The following is a 14,399-nucleotide window of genomic DNA, read 5'->3' as shown; positions in this document are numbered from 1 at the left end:
TTAAAATTAAATTTCCGACACTATAGTATCAAAAATATTTGTCTGGCGCGATTGGTTCGGGGTCTGTGAGGTTAAAAGTACTAAAAAGTGCTAAAAATCACATAAAACATTAAATAACTTTTTTTCTAATTAAAATATCAAAAATCGAAGCCCGAGGTGCACAACTTCAGCAAAAACTACACCTGTATACCAAATTTCATCTTTCTAGGCCTTACCGTTTTCCCGGGATGCGCGCCACACACACAAACATCTTATTTTATTATATGTATAGAAGATTTAAAATAGTTACTTTCAGGATTCCAAACTGTGAAGCGAATCCCCCCCCCCCCAAAAAAAAAAAAAAAAACTGAGTGATTTTTCCTATCTTGCTCGCACACCACGATAATCTCCGGTATAGATACGAAATGGCATTTAGCGTATTAATGACTTTCAAGAATGCGTAAGAGCAATAAAAAATAACTCTATAATAGTTGTATAAATTCTAAATAAACTATCATCGGAATTCTATCAAATGCATATTAACAAGGAAAATACATTTGTATATTAACATGTACAAAGATATTCAACAACACTTACATATGACCAGCGGTGCTAAATGCATCTGGATACAGCTAATCCAATAGGCTTTATTTTAAATTGATAACACGAGATCCTTAAACTATTCTCACTGCTAGAGCACACAATATGACTAACGAATAGAATTGTTCAAAGTATTGAGCAAAATATTAAAACCACAAAAATATTCTAATACTGACTCAGTAAAACCCACATCAAATCACCAGGGCGATCAAAACACATCTGCCAGTCTAAAAATGGCGCGAACATTTTTCCAAACCTACAAAGCTCAAAGGCGTATAAACAATTTCGACATACGAGTATATTACTCTCCAGACATGAAATAGCAAGCTATCTATTTTGCCTACAGCATCTGAGTTGTTATTCTAAATATGCTTTTAATTAGCAAAATTTGACAGTGTTGATTAATAAGCACTATCAATAAGTGATGTTTATCATGACTTGAAGACTAATCGGAGCAAAGTACAGCACAGCGGCAACCCTAGAAATGGAAAAATTCCGTTTTCGCCGGGATGTTTACGTTTTTGTAAGGAAAAAATACATTTTGAAGCATTACGGAAATATTCTGTTAAAATCAGTCAGAAAACTACCTGAATTTTCAGTTTTTTTTTTTAACAGTATATGTATAGTCATTATGAATAATAACTTAGCTGCATGATAAATTTCAACTGCAACGACAAGTGTAAAAATAGTACTATTACAGTTTATTAAAGTTTATTCAGTCATATTCATCATAGTTGGAATAGTCATAATCATCAGTAGTACTAGTTTCGTCTAATGTATGTGTTGAACTAGTAGTGCTTTCATCATACAAAGTATTGAGTTGCTCCAACATTTCTAAGCAAACTGTTTCATTCAAGTCTTTTTTCTTAATAGGTTTCGATGTAATGTCTCCATCTTCATCGATGCAAAAGCATTCACTCTCATCAAAGCATTGTAAAAGATCGTAATTTCCAAAACCTTTGCATTTGAATCTTGAAAACTGCATATGCGATGTCGCACTTATCAAATCCCTAGCACAATCTGGAATGAATTAATATATATATATATATATACACACACACACACACACACACACATATATATATATATATATATATATATATATATATATATATATATATATATATATATATATATTAGGGTGGTCCTTATTTTTTTGAAGTTGCAGATATTTTACGCGACGCCCCCTCAATTTGTTCCATTATACAAATAAATGATCCTTGCAAAATTTTAAGTCAATCCATGAATATTAACACGTGCCCCTAGGGCCCCCTTCTTTGAGTTTCGAAGAAAAAATTGCGGATTTTCTCATTTTCATGTAAAAATATTCTAACGTTTTATATTTAAAGTAATTTTGAACCTCAATAGGTGCTGCTACTTCCATACCGACCATTCTCTCACTTTCATTCTGTAAAATTTAACATGTTGCAGAGGGTGCATGTACACCAATGGCCTTGAGTCAAGCGTACCGCTCTTCTGCGCTTGTTCCTACCAAGCGGCAGGGGAAAGTTTCTTCCCACCAAGATGGACACAAGGGATTCTATTAGGACTCGACCGATGCATCGGCCTGTCCGATGCATCGGCGCTGATGGTTCAAAAATTTAGCCATCGGCATCGGCATCGGTGGCCGATGCTAACTTGTAAGAAACATCGGCCTTAAAAAACATCGAAAAGCCGATGTAATTGGCCGATGTTTTTGAAAAAGAAAGGACCTTTGCTGTTTTATTTTTTAGTACAAAGTAAAGGGAGTTATTGTTATTATATAAAATTGTTTACTTAAATTTCAGTATGAATTTCTATTTTAGTCACCCCTAAAAGAGTTTTTAGTACTGCATTCAAGTACCAAACAAGTTAATTATTGCGTTGTTTCTTGCAGCTGGATGTACGTATGCATCTCTCCTAAGTCATAACTCAAAAATGGTAAGCTGTAGAAGGATAAATTTTCGCATGTGGGGTGTGCGTACGTTCCAGTTGTGCACTTCCCTTTTTGTTTTCGCTCGGGTGTTCTGAAAAGCCTGTTTACTCATTTTTTGTGGCTATTTATTACTTATTTCAATGCAAAACTAATATAGCATCTCAGACCATGGAAACAAATATGAGAATGCGGAACCAGTTTTTGTGTCATTTTATTAGAGTCCCTTTGAACCGACGGCAATTTGTAATTTTTCGGTATTTGTTATATGAATCACAGTTATGCAGTCTTTTCTGTATCGCTTCGGCGGAGTTACAAGTTTGGGGCCCGTCGAAATACATTTTGGGGCCCTATTTCTCTATCACAGAAGTTGTAAAACATTTATCATAAGCATTTTTTAACTCCTACGGTGCCCCTATGGTTATGGGGCCTCTCGCGCAATTGCAACATTTGCTATATTTTAATTCCGCCACTACACGTCAAAACAAACTCGGGTGCAAGTTTTGAAAGGGTTTTTCTGCTGAATGTTTATGATTATTATGAACTCTATTTTTTACGACTATTTTTTGAATTTCCGAGAACATTTGCGTGCCCCTCCTTCCACTCCCTATATTTCTGAAATTAAACTCTAGTTGTACTTCTGAGTTGTTTAAAACTAACACCGTTCATAAAATTAAAGATTTTTTTTTCAAACTTTATCTATTGTTTAGAAAGAATTTAAAGCATTAATGTAAGAAATTGATTAAAGACGTTTTCAATGGTGACATAATTCGGAAATCAAAGGGACTTGAATTTTTTCTTCGGAAGTGCTGAAGTAGATTCAGAAACTCTTCCGAGGCGTTGGTGGTAGCGGTTCTGTACTAAGAAAATGAGGCCGAGGTTGGGGCCGAAGTGTGAGTTACTCCAAAATCAGAGGGTGATCTCCTAACCCTACCTCGTCGTTTCAAGCAGTTTTTAAATATTTAGCGATTATTTATTTTGGTCAAGGAGTGTCATTTTGCGTATTTCTCATACTTGTTTCACTTATATTTCGTAATGCGCCGTCTTTTTTGCATCATTAATAGCAACCGATTTTTTTCTGTTGTAACTATTTTTATTTATTTATATAAAATCAATGAATAAGTTATTTTAGTTTTTTTTTATTAAAAGTTTCAAGGATTTTCTATTATCAAATTTTTTTAAAATTTCAGAAAATTATTGTTAAATTGAAAAAATTAATTTGAACTTGTTTGTAAAGCTTCATAAAAGATTAAACAGTCCAACTGCGCAATATTGTGCAAACATCAGATCACGTAGTATATGTATTCAGTTATTAACTTGGTGTAAATATTGAGTTTTTTTTATTGTAGTTGCATTTTAAGAATCTCGCTCTTTTCATGGCTACTTCTTTTTCCAGCAAAATTTATGTCACTGTTATAGGTTTTTTTGAAAAATGCAAACTTTTCTATTCATAAATTTTAAATAAGTATAAAAATATTCCTGTTTCATAGTTTTATTCTTAATTTTTTTTGAATGATTAAACAACATAATTTAATGTTTTTTAATTATGTTTAATGTACCTAAATCCATACATTATTACAATATTACTGAAATCTTAGCTATATGTTCAATTTAAAAAAAAGACTAATCAATTGGTTATTAAACAGTCTCTTTTTTTTTTCTGTTGTTCTTTCTTTTTAATCACAGCAGTCAAAAAAGGAGAAGCACAACTACACCCTATACAGATTGTACGTAGTACGATTCAAAAGTTCGAGGACCAGCTGTATAAAACCTTACCCCGAATAGTGCACATTACCGAAGCACATCCACCTTCAAAAGGTCGTCTTATGACTGTGTACTTCTGCCAGTGTTCATATAACTTTTGGGAACACGCCTAGAAGCCATTTTTTGCTACCTTCTATGATGCAGCTTTATCTTCTCCTGGCGGATGAAAGCGGCGTCCATGCAAATGTTTTTTGCTGGGAACAGGTAAAAGTCACATGGAGCTAACTCCGACGAAACGTTATGTTATTTGTTTGTCATATCAGAGTATTGACCAATCGAAATGTGCATCCTCAACATGAAAGTCGCCTTCTTCCCCACGATGAAGTTAAAAGCAGCAGCGCAAGAGGCCTTACAGGAAGTTACGAAAAATGTCTTCCAGGAGTGCTTCTAAAAGCTATACGAACGTTGGCAGAAGTGCATAGTCGTTCAAGGTGACTATTTTGTAGATAGATGTGCTTCAGCAATGTGAACTATTCAGGGTAAGGTTTTATAGAATTTGTCCTCGAACTTTTAGATCATACTACCTACATACGTATGAGTTTTCAACTTACTGTTTCATAACGTTTTTGAGGGACGCAAGTTTACGCGCATGAAGACATCACAAGAGTATATGTATAAATATGGTGATCGTAAAATCGAAATTTAAGTCGAAATCTAATTTCTTTTTGTGTTTACAATTCCTTATTCGTAAAAAGGAAGTAAAGTGAAATTAATCAATGATACTTTAAATCCCTGACAATCTCATCAATTTATTTCTGTTTGATTTTTTTTTCTTTTTCTTTTTTTTTTTGCCATCGGCCAACGGCATTGGCCATCGGCCATCGGCAATCGGCCATTTGGAGGAAAACAATCGGCCATCGGCCATCGGCCATCTTTGAACAATCGGCCAACAATCGGCATCGGCCCATCGGCCAAAAAATGCCATCGGTCGAGCCCTAGATTCTATAGGCCATTAATGAACGGCCTAGGCCATTAATGAATGATCTTTGACAACAACAAATTGCCTCCTCCAGGCTTTGGGGGTTTTGATTTACAAAATTCCCTGTGTATGTAATAGGTGTGGCAAATACGGTCGCAAGGTTTCAATGCTATAAATACAAGTAATTGCAATTATATTTTAATTCGCTTTTCTTTAGTTATAAACATAACTAAATGCTTATGCAATTTTTAATTTTTAAAATATAAATTTTGAAAAGTTCTCGATTACTCCTAACATAAAAATATACTGTATTTTCCATAGATAAAATATAAATTAAAAAATATATCCAACTCGGAACAATGTTGAAATCTATATTTTAAATTAATTTTCTTCTATTTCAGTACATAGTCCTTTATTATCATCAAATTCTTGCGATTCACAAGATTTAGAAACCGAAATAGATACCTATCCTAACCTGTTGAAATTTTATTTTCTACAGCTGGTCTACCACAATGCAAAAAAGCTTGACAACTATTGATATCTGCTTGCCTTTCATCACTGTTAGACAAATGCCATATTAGGGATAAAGATGTTGTTCATTTATTTACAGCCTATGTAGATGCAGTAAATTTAAATCCAAATGACCTAGTGATCAATAGTACATTCCTTAAGAGAGCAAGAGAAAATCTTCGAGAGATAAAATTAAATTTTATGAATTTAAATTTAGATTTTGTAGTTATTCACTGGGATACAAAGCTACATCCAGATGTAACTGGAAAAAAAACGCCGACAGGATTACCGTGATAGCTTCAGGTCCTAATATTGAACAGCTACTCGGAATTCCTTAGATATTTCTTCAGTTGTATATGATATCTTAGATGATAGCTCTTTATTGCTAACTCTTCTAGCTGTAGTGTCTGATACAACGACTTGCAATACCAACCATATAATGCATGCAATTTTTTAGAGCAAAACTGAACGATGATATATTACATTTGGATTGCGACCATCATGCACTTGAAATCGTACTGCAGAGTGTGTCCTTAAACACTGTTAAAAATTTTCCGGAAAATTTACGGTAATTGTTACTGGCATCCATGTTGCCAGTAACTATTACCGTAAAAATCAAATGTTACTGTAAAATTTTACGGTTTCCTCGGTAGGCCACAACAACCAGTTGGCGCTGGGATCGCTTATTTCTCGGTATAAATTACCGTAAAAATCAGCGATGCGTTAGCGATGCAATTTTACAGTAACAATTACCAGAAAATCTTCCTGAATTTTTAACAGTGAAGAAGTTCTTGCCTTTCTTAGTTCTAGATCAGATATCCAATTATTTGAGCGCTTCAAAATTTTGTGAAAAGATCTCCATCATTCAGAACTTATAACATTTCAATCAAGTACACATACCACTTAAATTCTAAAAGACGAAGTTGATGACATATTATTGTTTGTAAAAAGCGGAATTGAGAAATATTACAGAGAATTCTCATAACTTGTAATAATATTTCCTGGTGAATTTCCTCCTACAGGGATATGTTTACGGCAACCTGGAGCTTATCCCTGAGCCACATGGGTGGCAAAAAGAATTTTTGTTTAAAAATTTTTATATTTAGGAAACAATTTAAATTGACCTTACATGAAAAGAAAGTCCTTAAATGCTGTTTTACAAAGCTGTTTTGCAATTAAATGCTGTATGAAGATATGGTTTTTCGCAGCAACCCAATCGAGGCTCCTTTGAATAATATAATATGTCTGACAGACTAGCAGCGTACAAAACAACGACAAACATGCAGCACAAGCAGTGATTGGAAAAATCATAAATCAATTATGGTATTTAGGTTTACACTAGTAGCTTTGTTTGTATTGGATGAAGGAATTAACTTTGAAGATAGGAAAAGACTAGTCCAAAAAATGCTTGTGATAAGGAAGACGTGTCTGATGACTGTTTAACAAATTTCAGATAACAGTAGATGGTTTGGAATACTTTCTTAGTAAAGATCTTCCTCTTTATAGAATCAATTACGAATCAATAAAACTGTTGAGGGATAAGTTACAAATACTAAAAGATTTTTTCCTATTTGATCCTAATTCACGGCAAAATGAAGGAAGCTATTTAAAGGGAAGAGAGATCGTTAAAGTACTGAAAATTGTGAATGATGCAACTGAAAGAGGAGCACAATATTATTCGAAGAATTTCACAACTAATTTACCAAATATGAGTCACAAAAACAATTTATTTTACAGACCGTCCAAGACTATCGGAAAAAAATACACACTATCGAGATACACTGAGAAAAGCTTACGATTAAAGAAAGTTTCTAAAGCATTATTTCATTCTTATTCAACGTAAAATCTTTAGATGATATAAAGTAATTAAAAAGATTAATTTTAGTGCTACCTCACTGTAAAAATATTTTGCAAACCTAGGAGAAACGATGTACTGGGTCTGAAGTAAAAACTCGAAGATTGATGAGAAAATTATCAAAAGTGTTAAAGTTCAACGGCCTAGGGGCACGTGTTATTATTGACCGGTCGAGTTCAAATTTTGCACACGTTAATTTTCATTATAGTGTCACAAAACTAGGGGGTGTCACTTGTTGAATTCCGAAATTTTTTTTTCCCATATAAATAAGGAATACCCTAATAGGGTGGTCTTTATTTTTGAAGTTGTAGATATTTTACACGACGCCCCCTCAATTTGTTCCATTATACAAATAAATGATCCATGCAAAATTTTAAGTTAATCCATGAATATTAACACGTGCCCCTAGGGCCCCCTTTTTTGAGTTTTGAAGAAAAAATTGCGGATTTTCTCATTTTTATGTAAAAATATTCCTAGGTTTCATATTTAAAGTAATTTTGAACCTTCTATAGATGTTGCTACTGCCAGACCAACCATTCATTCTGTAAAATTTTACATATTACATAGGGTACATGTACACCAATGGCCTTGGGACAGGCATACCGCTGCTATTCGCGCTCGTTCGATGCTATAAATATTAGTAATGACAATTATATTTTAATTCAATGTTCTTTAGTTATTTTCTTAAATATTTATGCACTCTTATAATTTAAATTTTGAAAAATCCTCGATTACCCTATCATAAAAATAAACTCTATTTTCTATATTTTAAATATAAATTTTTAAAAATTTCAGATCGGAATAATGTAAAAATCTATTCTTTAAACTGCCTTTTATTTCAGTACATAGTCCTTTATTATCATCAAATTAATCTTGCAATTTACAAGATTTAGGAACCGAAATGGGTATCTATTCTAACCTGTTGAACCTTTTTTCTATATCTGGTCTACCACAACGCAAAAAAACTTGACAACTATTGAGATCTGCTCGAATTTCATCAATGTTAGACAAATGCCATATTAGGGACAAAAATGCTGCTCATTTATTAACAGCCTATGTAGATACAGTAAATTTAAATCCAAATAATCTTATAATCAATCGTACATCCCTTAAGAGAGCAAGAGAAAATCTTCGAGAGGTAAAATTAGATTTCATGAATTTAAATTTAGATTCTTTAGTTATTCCCTGAGATACAAAGCTACATCCAGATGTAACTGGAAAAAAACGCCGATAGGCTTACCATGATAGCTTCCAATGCTGAACAGCTACTCAGAATTTCTGAGATATTTCTTCAGTTGTATATGTGTGTTAATCTTTGATGATTGCTCTTTGTTGCTAACTGTTCAAGCTGTAGTGTTTTTATACAGCGGCTTACAATACCGGCCGTATAAATTGTGCATGTAATTTTTTAGAGCAAAAACTGAACGGTTATATATTGCATTTGTATTGCTATCATCATGCACTTGAAATCGTACTGCAGAGTGTCTTTAAAGAAGTTCTTGCCTTTCTTAGTTCTAGACTCGATATTCCATTATTTAAGAGCTTCAAAATTCAAAAATTACACATACGACTTAAATTCTAAAAGAAAAATTTGATGACATATCATTGTTCATAGAAAGCAGTAAGAAATATTAGAGAATTTTCATAACGTGTAATAATATTTCTTGGTGAAGGCCTCCCTCCTACAGGGATATGTTTTCGCCAACCTGGAGCTTATCTGTGAGCCAGATGGGTGGCAAAAGGAATTTATTGTTTGAATATTTATATATTTAGGAAACAATTTAAATTGACCTTACATGAAGAAAATGCCCGTAAATACTGTTTTACAGTTAAATGTTTTATGAAGATATAGTTTTTCGCAGCAACCCATTCTAGGCCTTTTAAATTAATATAAAGTCTAGTGTCTAAAAAACCTGCAGCGTACAAAATGAAGACAAACATGCAGCAGAAGCAGTGATTGAAAAATGTATAAATCACTTATGGTACTTAGGGGATTAACTAGTAGCTTCGTCCGTATTGGATGAAGGAATTAATTTTGAAGATAGGAATAGACTACTTCAAAAAAATGCTTGCTGAATAAGAAGACGTGTTTGATGACGGTATAAAAAATTTCAGATAACAGTAGATGAATTGAAATACTTTCTTAGTAAAGATCTTCCTCTTTATAGAATCAATTACAAGTCAATAAAACTGTTTGATAAGTTACAAACACCAAAAGATGTTTTCCTATTTGATCCTGATTCATGGCAAAATGAATTAAGCTATTTAAAGGGAAGAGATATCGTTAAAATGTTGAAAGTTGTGAATGATACAACTGAAAGAGGAGCACAATTAATCGAAGAATTTCACAATCAATTTACCAAATATGAGTCACAAAAGCAATTTAGTATTTTACAGGCACTCCAAGACTATCGGAAAAAAATGCACTCGATTGAGATACATTGAGAAAAGCGTACGATTAAGGTAAAGTTTCTAAAGCAATATTTCATTCCTATTCAATGTAAAATCTTCAGACGATATGAAGTAATTAAAAAGATTAATTTTTGTGCTACCTCGCTGTAAAAATATTTTGCAAACATAGGAGAAACGATTTACGGGGTCTGAAGTAAAAACTCGAAGATTTGTGCGAAAATTATCAAAAGTGTTAAAGTTCAACGTCCTAGGGGCACGTGTTATTATTGACCAATCGAGTTCAAATTTTGCACTGATTACTTTTTATTATAGTGTCACAAAACTAGGGGGCGTCACTTGTTGAATTCCGAAAAAAAAAATTTCCCATATAAATAAGGACCACCCTAATATATATATATATATATATATATATATATATATATATATATATATATATATATATATATATATAATTAAGTGGACAAGAAATTAATTAAACATAAGGGAATTATTGAATCCCCTCCCCAATAGCTTATGACTAAATAACGCAATATATAAGAAAAAAAAACAATTACATGGATGAAAATTGAGATCTTGGGATGAATGAGTCATGACTGAGCCTCAAAAAACACAAATGCCAAAAGTTACCCTAAAATTAGTGTACAATGTTTGATTTCAATGCTCATGATACAAATGATAAGAAGAGTATCTCGCCAACGGAAATTTCGACAGGGATCCAAAATGTATTCTGAAAATTTTCCCTTATTTTTTTTTTTTTTATGATTTGCACTTTGTATTTACATTGTTCCTGATAAACTGGCACATTGTATGTGGCTCAAGTATTATTAAAATAAGAAGGAATGCTTTGCTCCATTTTCTCTCCATGACTGCACAAGTCGCAACTCGTCAAAAAATGGAGGAATCGATTTTTTAAAAATTTAATAGAGGACGTAAATGACACAGAAACGTTGTTTATGGAGAGGGGTGAGGAGCAGGCCTGAATTTACGTACAAGCTAAGCAAGCTATAACTTAGGACCCCGGCTTTACTAGGGGGCCCCCACTCCCGGAAAATAGTATGATTCGTTCCAAAGAAAAAAAAAAAAAGAAGAAAAGTACTTGAAAAAATAAATTTCATTTTCTAATACACTTGAAAACTTTGGAAATTTGGATAAGTGTGGCTACAAACCATAAATGGGAGGGGGGAAGGAGAAGGAATACAAATATATGTCAAATTCATCCTCCTTACTTATTTAATTCCGAATGCAGTATTTTAGAAACTCTTTTGGTGTTGCTTGCTTTTATTTTACTTCTGCATATTGTCAATCTGTTCAGCATGGAAAAAAATACACTACCTCTATTCCATTTTGTTTTCTACCACACTTGCAACTGAAGAGAAGTTGTTGTCTTGAGAAATCTATAGTGTTTTTTCTTTTAAATTCAAAATAGCTGTTTCTTACAAAATTAGAACAGGAGTGTAAAAATTTACAATAAAATACTAAAATATCAGATACTGGAAAGTACAAATGAAGTGAATTAAATAATTTTAATTGTTCTAGATTCCTTGGAACTAATTAGACGAGTCTCTGAAAATCCGAAGCAAAGTTGTGTTCCAATTTTAGTTCTTATCAAAAGTGTATAAATTATGATTTGTTCAAATGGGCAGTATGTTACTCTCTTGTTACCTGTTTTCTAAATCTGTACACCATTTCTTTTAAAGCATTTTTTACAATTGATCATTTTATACTAAATTCATTGTTGTATTTGTCGGTGAGTTGGAGGGGTGATTAAAACTAATTGTACCGAAAGTCAATGTGAGCAAGTAACAATACATTGTTTTTTCTCTTCCCGCGCACTTTCTCTCTATCAACTGCTGTCAATGATTTGTCAAATCAAAAACATTTTTTACTGTGCATTAGCTTTATTTGCGAAAGAGTACATAACTTTAAAACATTTTTGTTTGCCTTTTTCTGTCCTAATATTTTTGTAGTTCCAACTACATCCTAAAAGGCTTCAAAATGCAGAATTTTATATAGGGGAGAGTGTTGTACCTTGGGACACTGCTAATTTCTAAGAATCTATTTTTAGCAGCCATGTTTTTGTAATCTCTAATAGTAACCTTCACCACTAAATGGTGCCATAGTAAAAATCAACATCAAATGTGTAAAATTGAAGACTTTGTGAGAGAAAGAAAATTTTATGACTCCAAAGTAAATATTTCCTTCATTTTTAATTCTTTTTCTGTCTTTGTATTTGTAAATTTAATCAACTGAATTTTATTTTTTTACTAGCTGTACCCGACGAGCGTTGCTACACCAACAAAAAAACATCATTATACTGATTTTCATGACAATCGGTTGAACGGGGCAGAAGTTGCTACTCTGCAGTGCCGCCTGGTGGCGAGTGGCTTCAATGAGCATATTATGCACCTTCTCCGTGGAAAAATACATATATATAGCAATTTTCATAATAATCGGTCCAGGTATCAAGTGAAGCCGTGACTATACTCAAATGTTGTACTCACGCAGTTTGCAAGATCAATCAATCGCTAAAAATATCAAATAGAAAAAGTTTTAAATCCCCCGTTGCATGAAAAGCCATAAAACAATAAAGAAAGAATTTATTTGTTCAAACTCAAGAAAAATGGCAACAGCTAACTTCTTATCAATGAGATCTTTCACGCGAATTAATTTCTGCAGGGGGCCTCAGTGGCCGAACGGTCTGAGTGACCGCTTGATATTGGCACACTTGAGGCGGTGGGTTCGACTCCCACCCTCGCTCCGGTTGTACCTTCCCTTCTTTGTGATGTAAAACTCTTTCATGTGTTGTTTATATGTGTAATAAAAATATATCATGCGTAAGGGAGGCAAAGCACTCAGATTGCAGTCCTCATCAAAAATAAAAACCTGTGCAATTATAAGCACCGAAAGAAAAAGAAAAGAACTTCTGCAGCCGATAATTTTATTCGTATTTATCCAATGGATTGTGACTTAAATTGGAATAAAAAAGGAACTATCGATCGGATTTTTTTCGAACTGGTCTATAAACATTCCCAGTACCAAAAATAACAAACGGTGAAAGTTTCAGCCAAATCTGCCGGGTAGTTTTTGAGTTCATGGATGACATACAGACAAACATTCATTTTTATATATATAGATAAAAGAGATGTACTTTAAATATTTTGATTATGAGAAAATTATGATAGTGCATCTAGATTGACCATTATTTTGATTTTTCTTAAACGACGCGGTGATTGTACCTTGGGATAGCCAAACATTTTGTACCTCAGGACACGTTCCAAGGAACAACGTATGCATGGTTCTTAATAATTAAGATATGTATAGGAACATGGAACAATGTTCTAATCTTATATAGTCTTTTAAACACATTTAATATTAGGTAAGAATTCATAATTCATTATTCATACAGCATATCTAAATATTCATGATTTAATTCATTACCATAGAAAAAATTATTTTTTTTCGTTTTCTTGTGCAAATTTGTTCAAGTATATGGCGAATTCTTGAATCATGAAGACTTTCCCATAGTACAACAGGATGTGTCGCAAAGTACAATAGGATGTTGTACCTTGGGACAGCTAGGAACTTTTACTTTAAATGGCTGGCAGTATTTTATTTTCAAACTGTCTGAATTAAAAAAAAAATATATTGCATAGTAGTATGTTGGGGTATTTTAATTAACTTTTAAATTTTAAATTTGATTCAAATAATTAACGTTAAAAATTAAAATATGAAAAGTGTCCCAATGTGCAACACTCTCCCTTATATTTTTAAAAATTTCCTCCGGTGAGAAACCCCGAACCCCCTACAATTGGGGATATTCTATATCACACTTATAGGGGAGCCCTCGGTCACTTTCTTGATACAATTTTCCCTCTTAAGGCTAATTTAAAAAGGACATCAGGTGGAAAACGATCAAAAAAGTAAAAAGTATTGCTGTATGTATCATAGGTAAGAGGTAGACATAGTAAAGGGGAAAAAATAAAAAAACGCCTCTTACACCCCCGAGAGCCCTAGAGAGAAGAAATTAATTTCTTCTGTGTTTGAGAAATATAATGTTCTGATGTATGTGAGAGCATGCTTTTCTTTTGTTTTAATTATAATATTTAAAATACAAACCTTTTCTCCTCTTTATATTAAATTTGGAGCGAAAAAAATCAACTAAGGTATATATTGCATTCTAAGTTGACTTACTGCATTTCATCTCAGTCAACAGTTTTCGGTATTCATCTATTTGTATGTAGTAGCTCCTGATGCCAACCCCTAGTCGATCTGTGCACACACACCTACACATGAGAAAAGTTGAAAATCATTTGAACTATAATACTTTATAGTTTCAGTGGAACAAGCAGGGGGAGGGCCCACAGGGCCCGTGCCTCCCCCCCCATAGAATGCTGATATGAATGTATTTCAAAAATATTCTTTCTTACTGAAATTAAGAAAAAAATGCG

At 33.0% G+C, this 14,399-nt stretch overlaps 1 protein-coding gene across 1 annotated transcript in view; it reads right to left on the bottom strand.

Annotated features, from left to right (window-relative positions):
- Window positions 1-1,294: 1,294 nt before the first annotated feature.
- The window catches only part of LOC129218820 (uncharacterized), an 86,199-nt gene continuing 73,094 nt past the window's right edge, over window positions 1,295-14,399 (bottom strand). The window contains exons 7-8 of the mRNA XM_054853142.1: window positions 14,143-14,234; window positions 1,295-1,599 (exon numbers count right to left, since the gene is read on the bottom strand). Coding sequence (XP_054709117.1) covers window positions 1,295-1,599; window positions 14,143-14,234 — 397 coding nt within the window. The remainder of the gene's footprint in view (window positions 1,600-14,142; window positions 14,235-14,399) is intronic.

This window comes from Uloborus diversus, chromosome 3 (genome assembly GCF_026930045.1).
Source record: "Uloborus diversus isolate 005 chromosome 3, Udiv.v.3.1, whole genome shotgun sequence".
Classification (NCBI taxonomy): domain Eukaryota; kingdom Metazoa; phylum Arthropoda; class Arachnida; order Araneae; family Uloboridae; genus Uloborus; species Uloborus diversus.
This window is presented reverse-complemented; position numbering and strand designations above follow the sequence as displayed.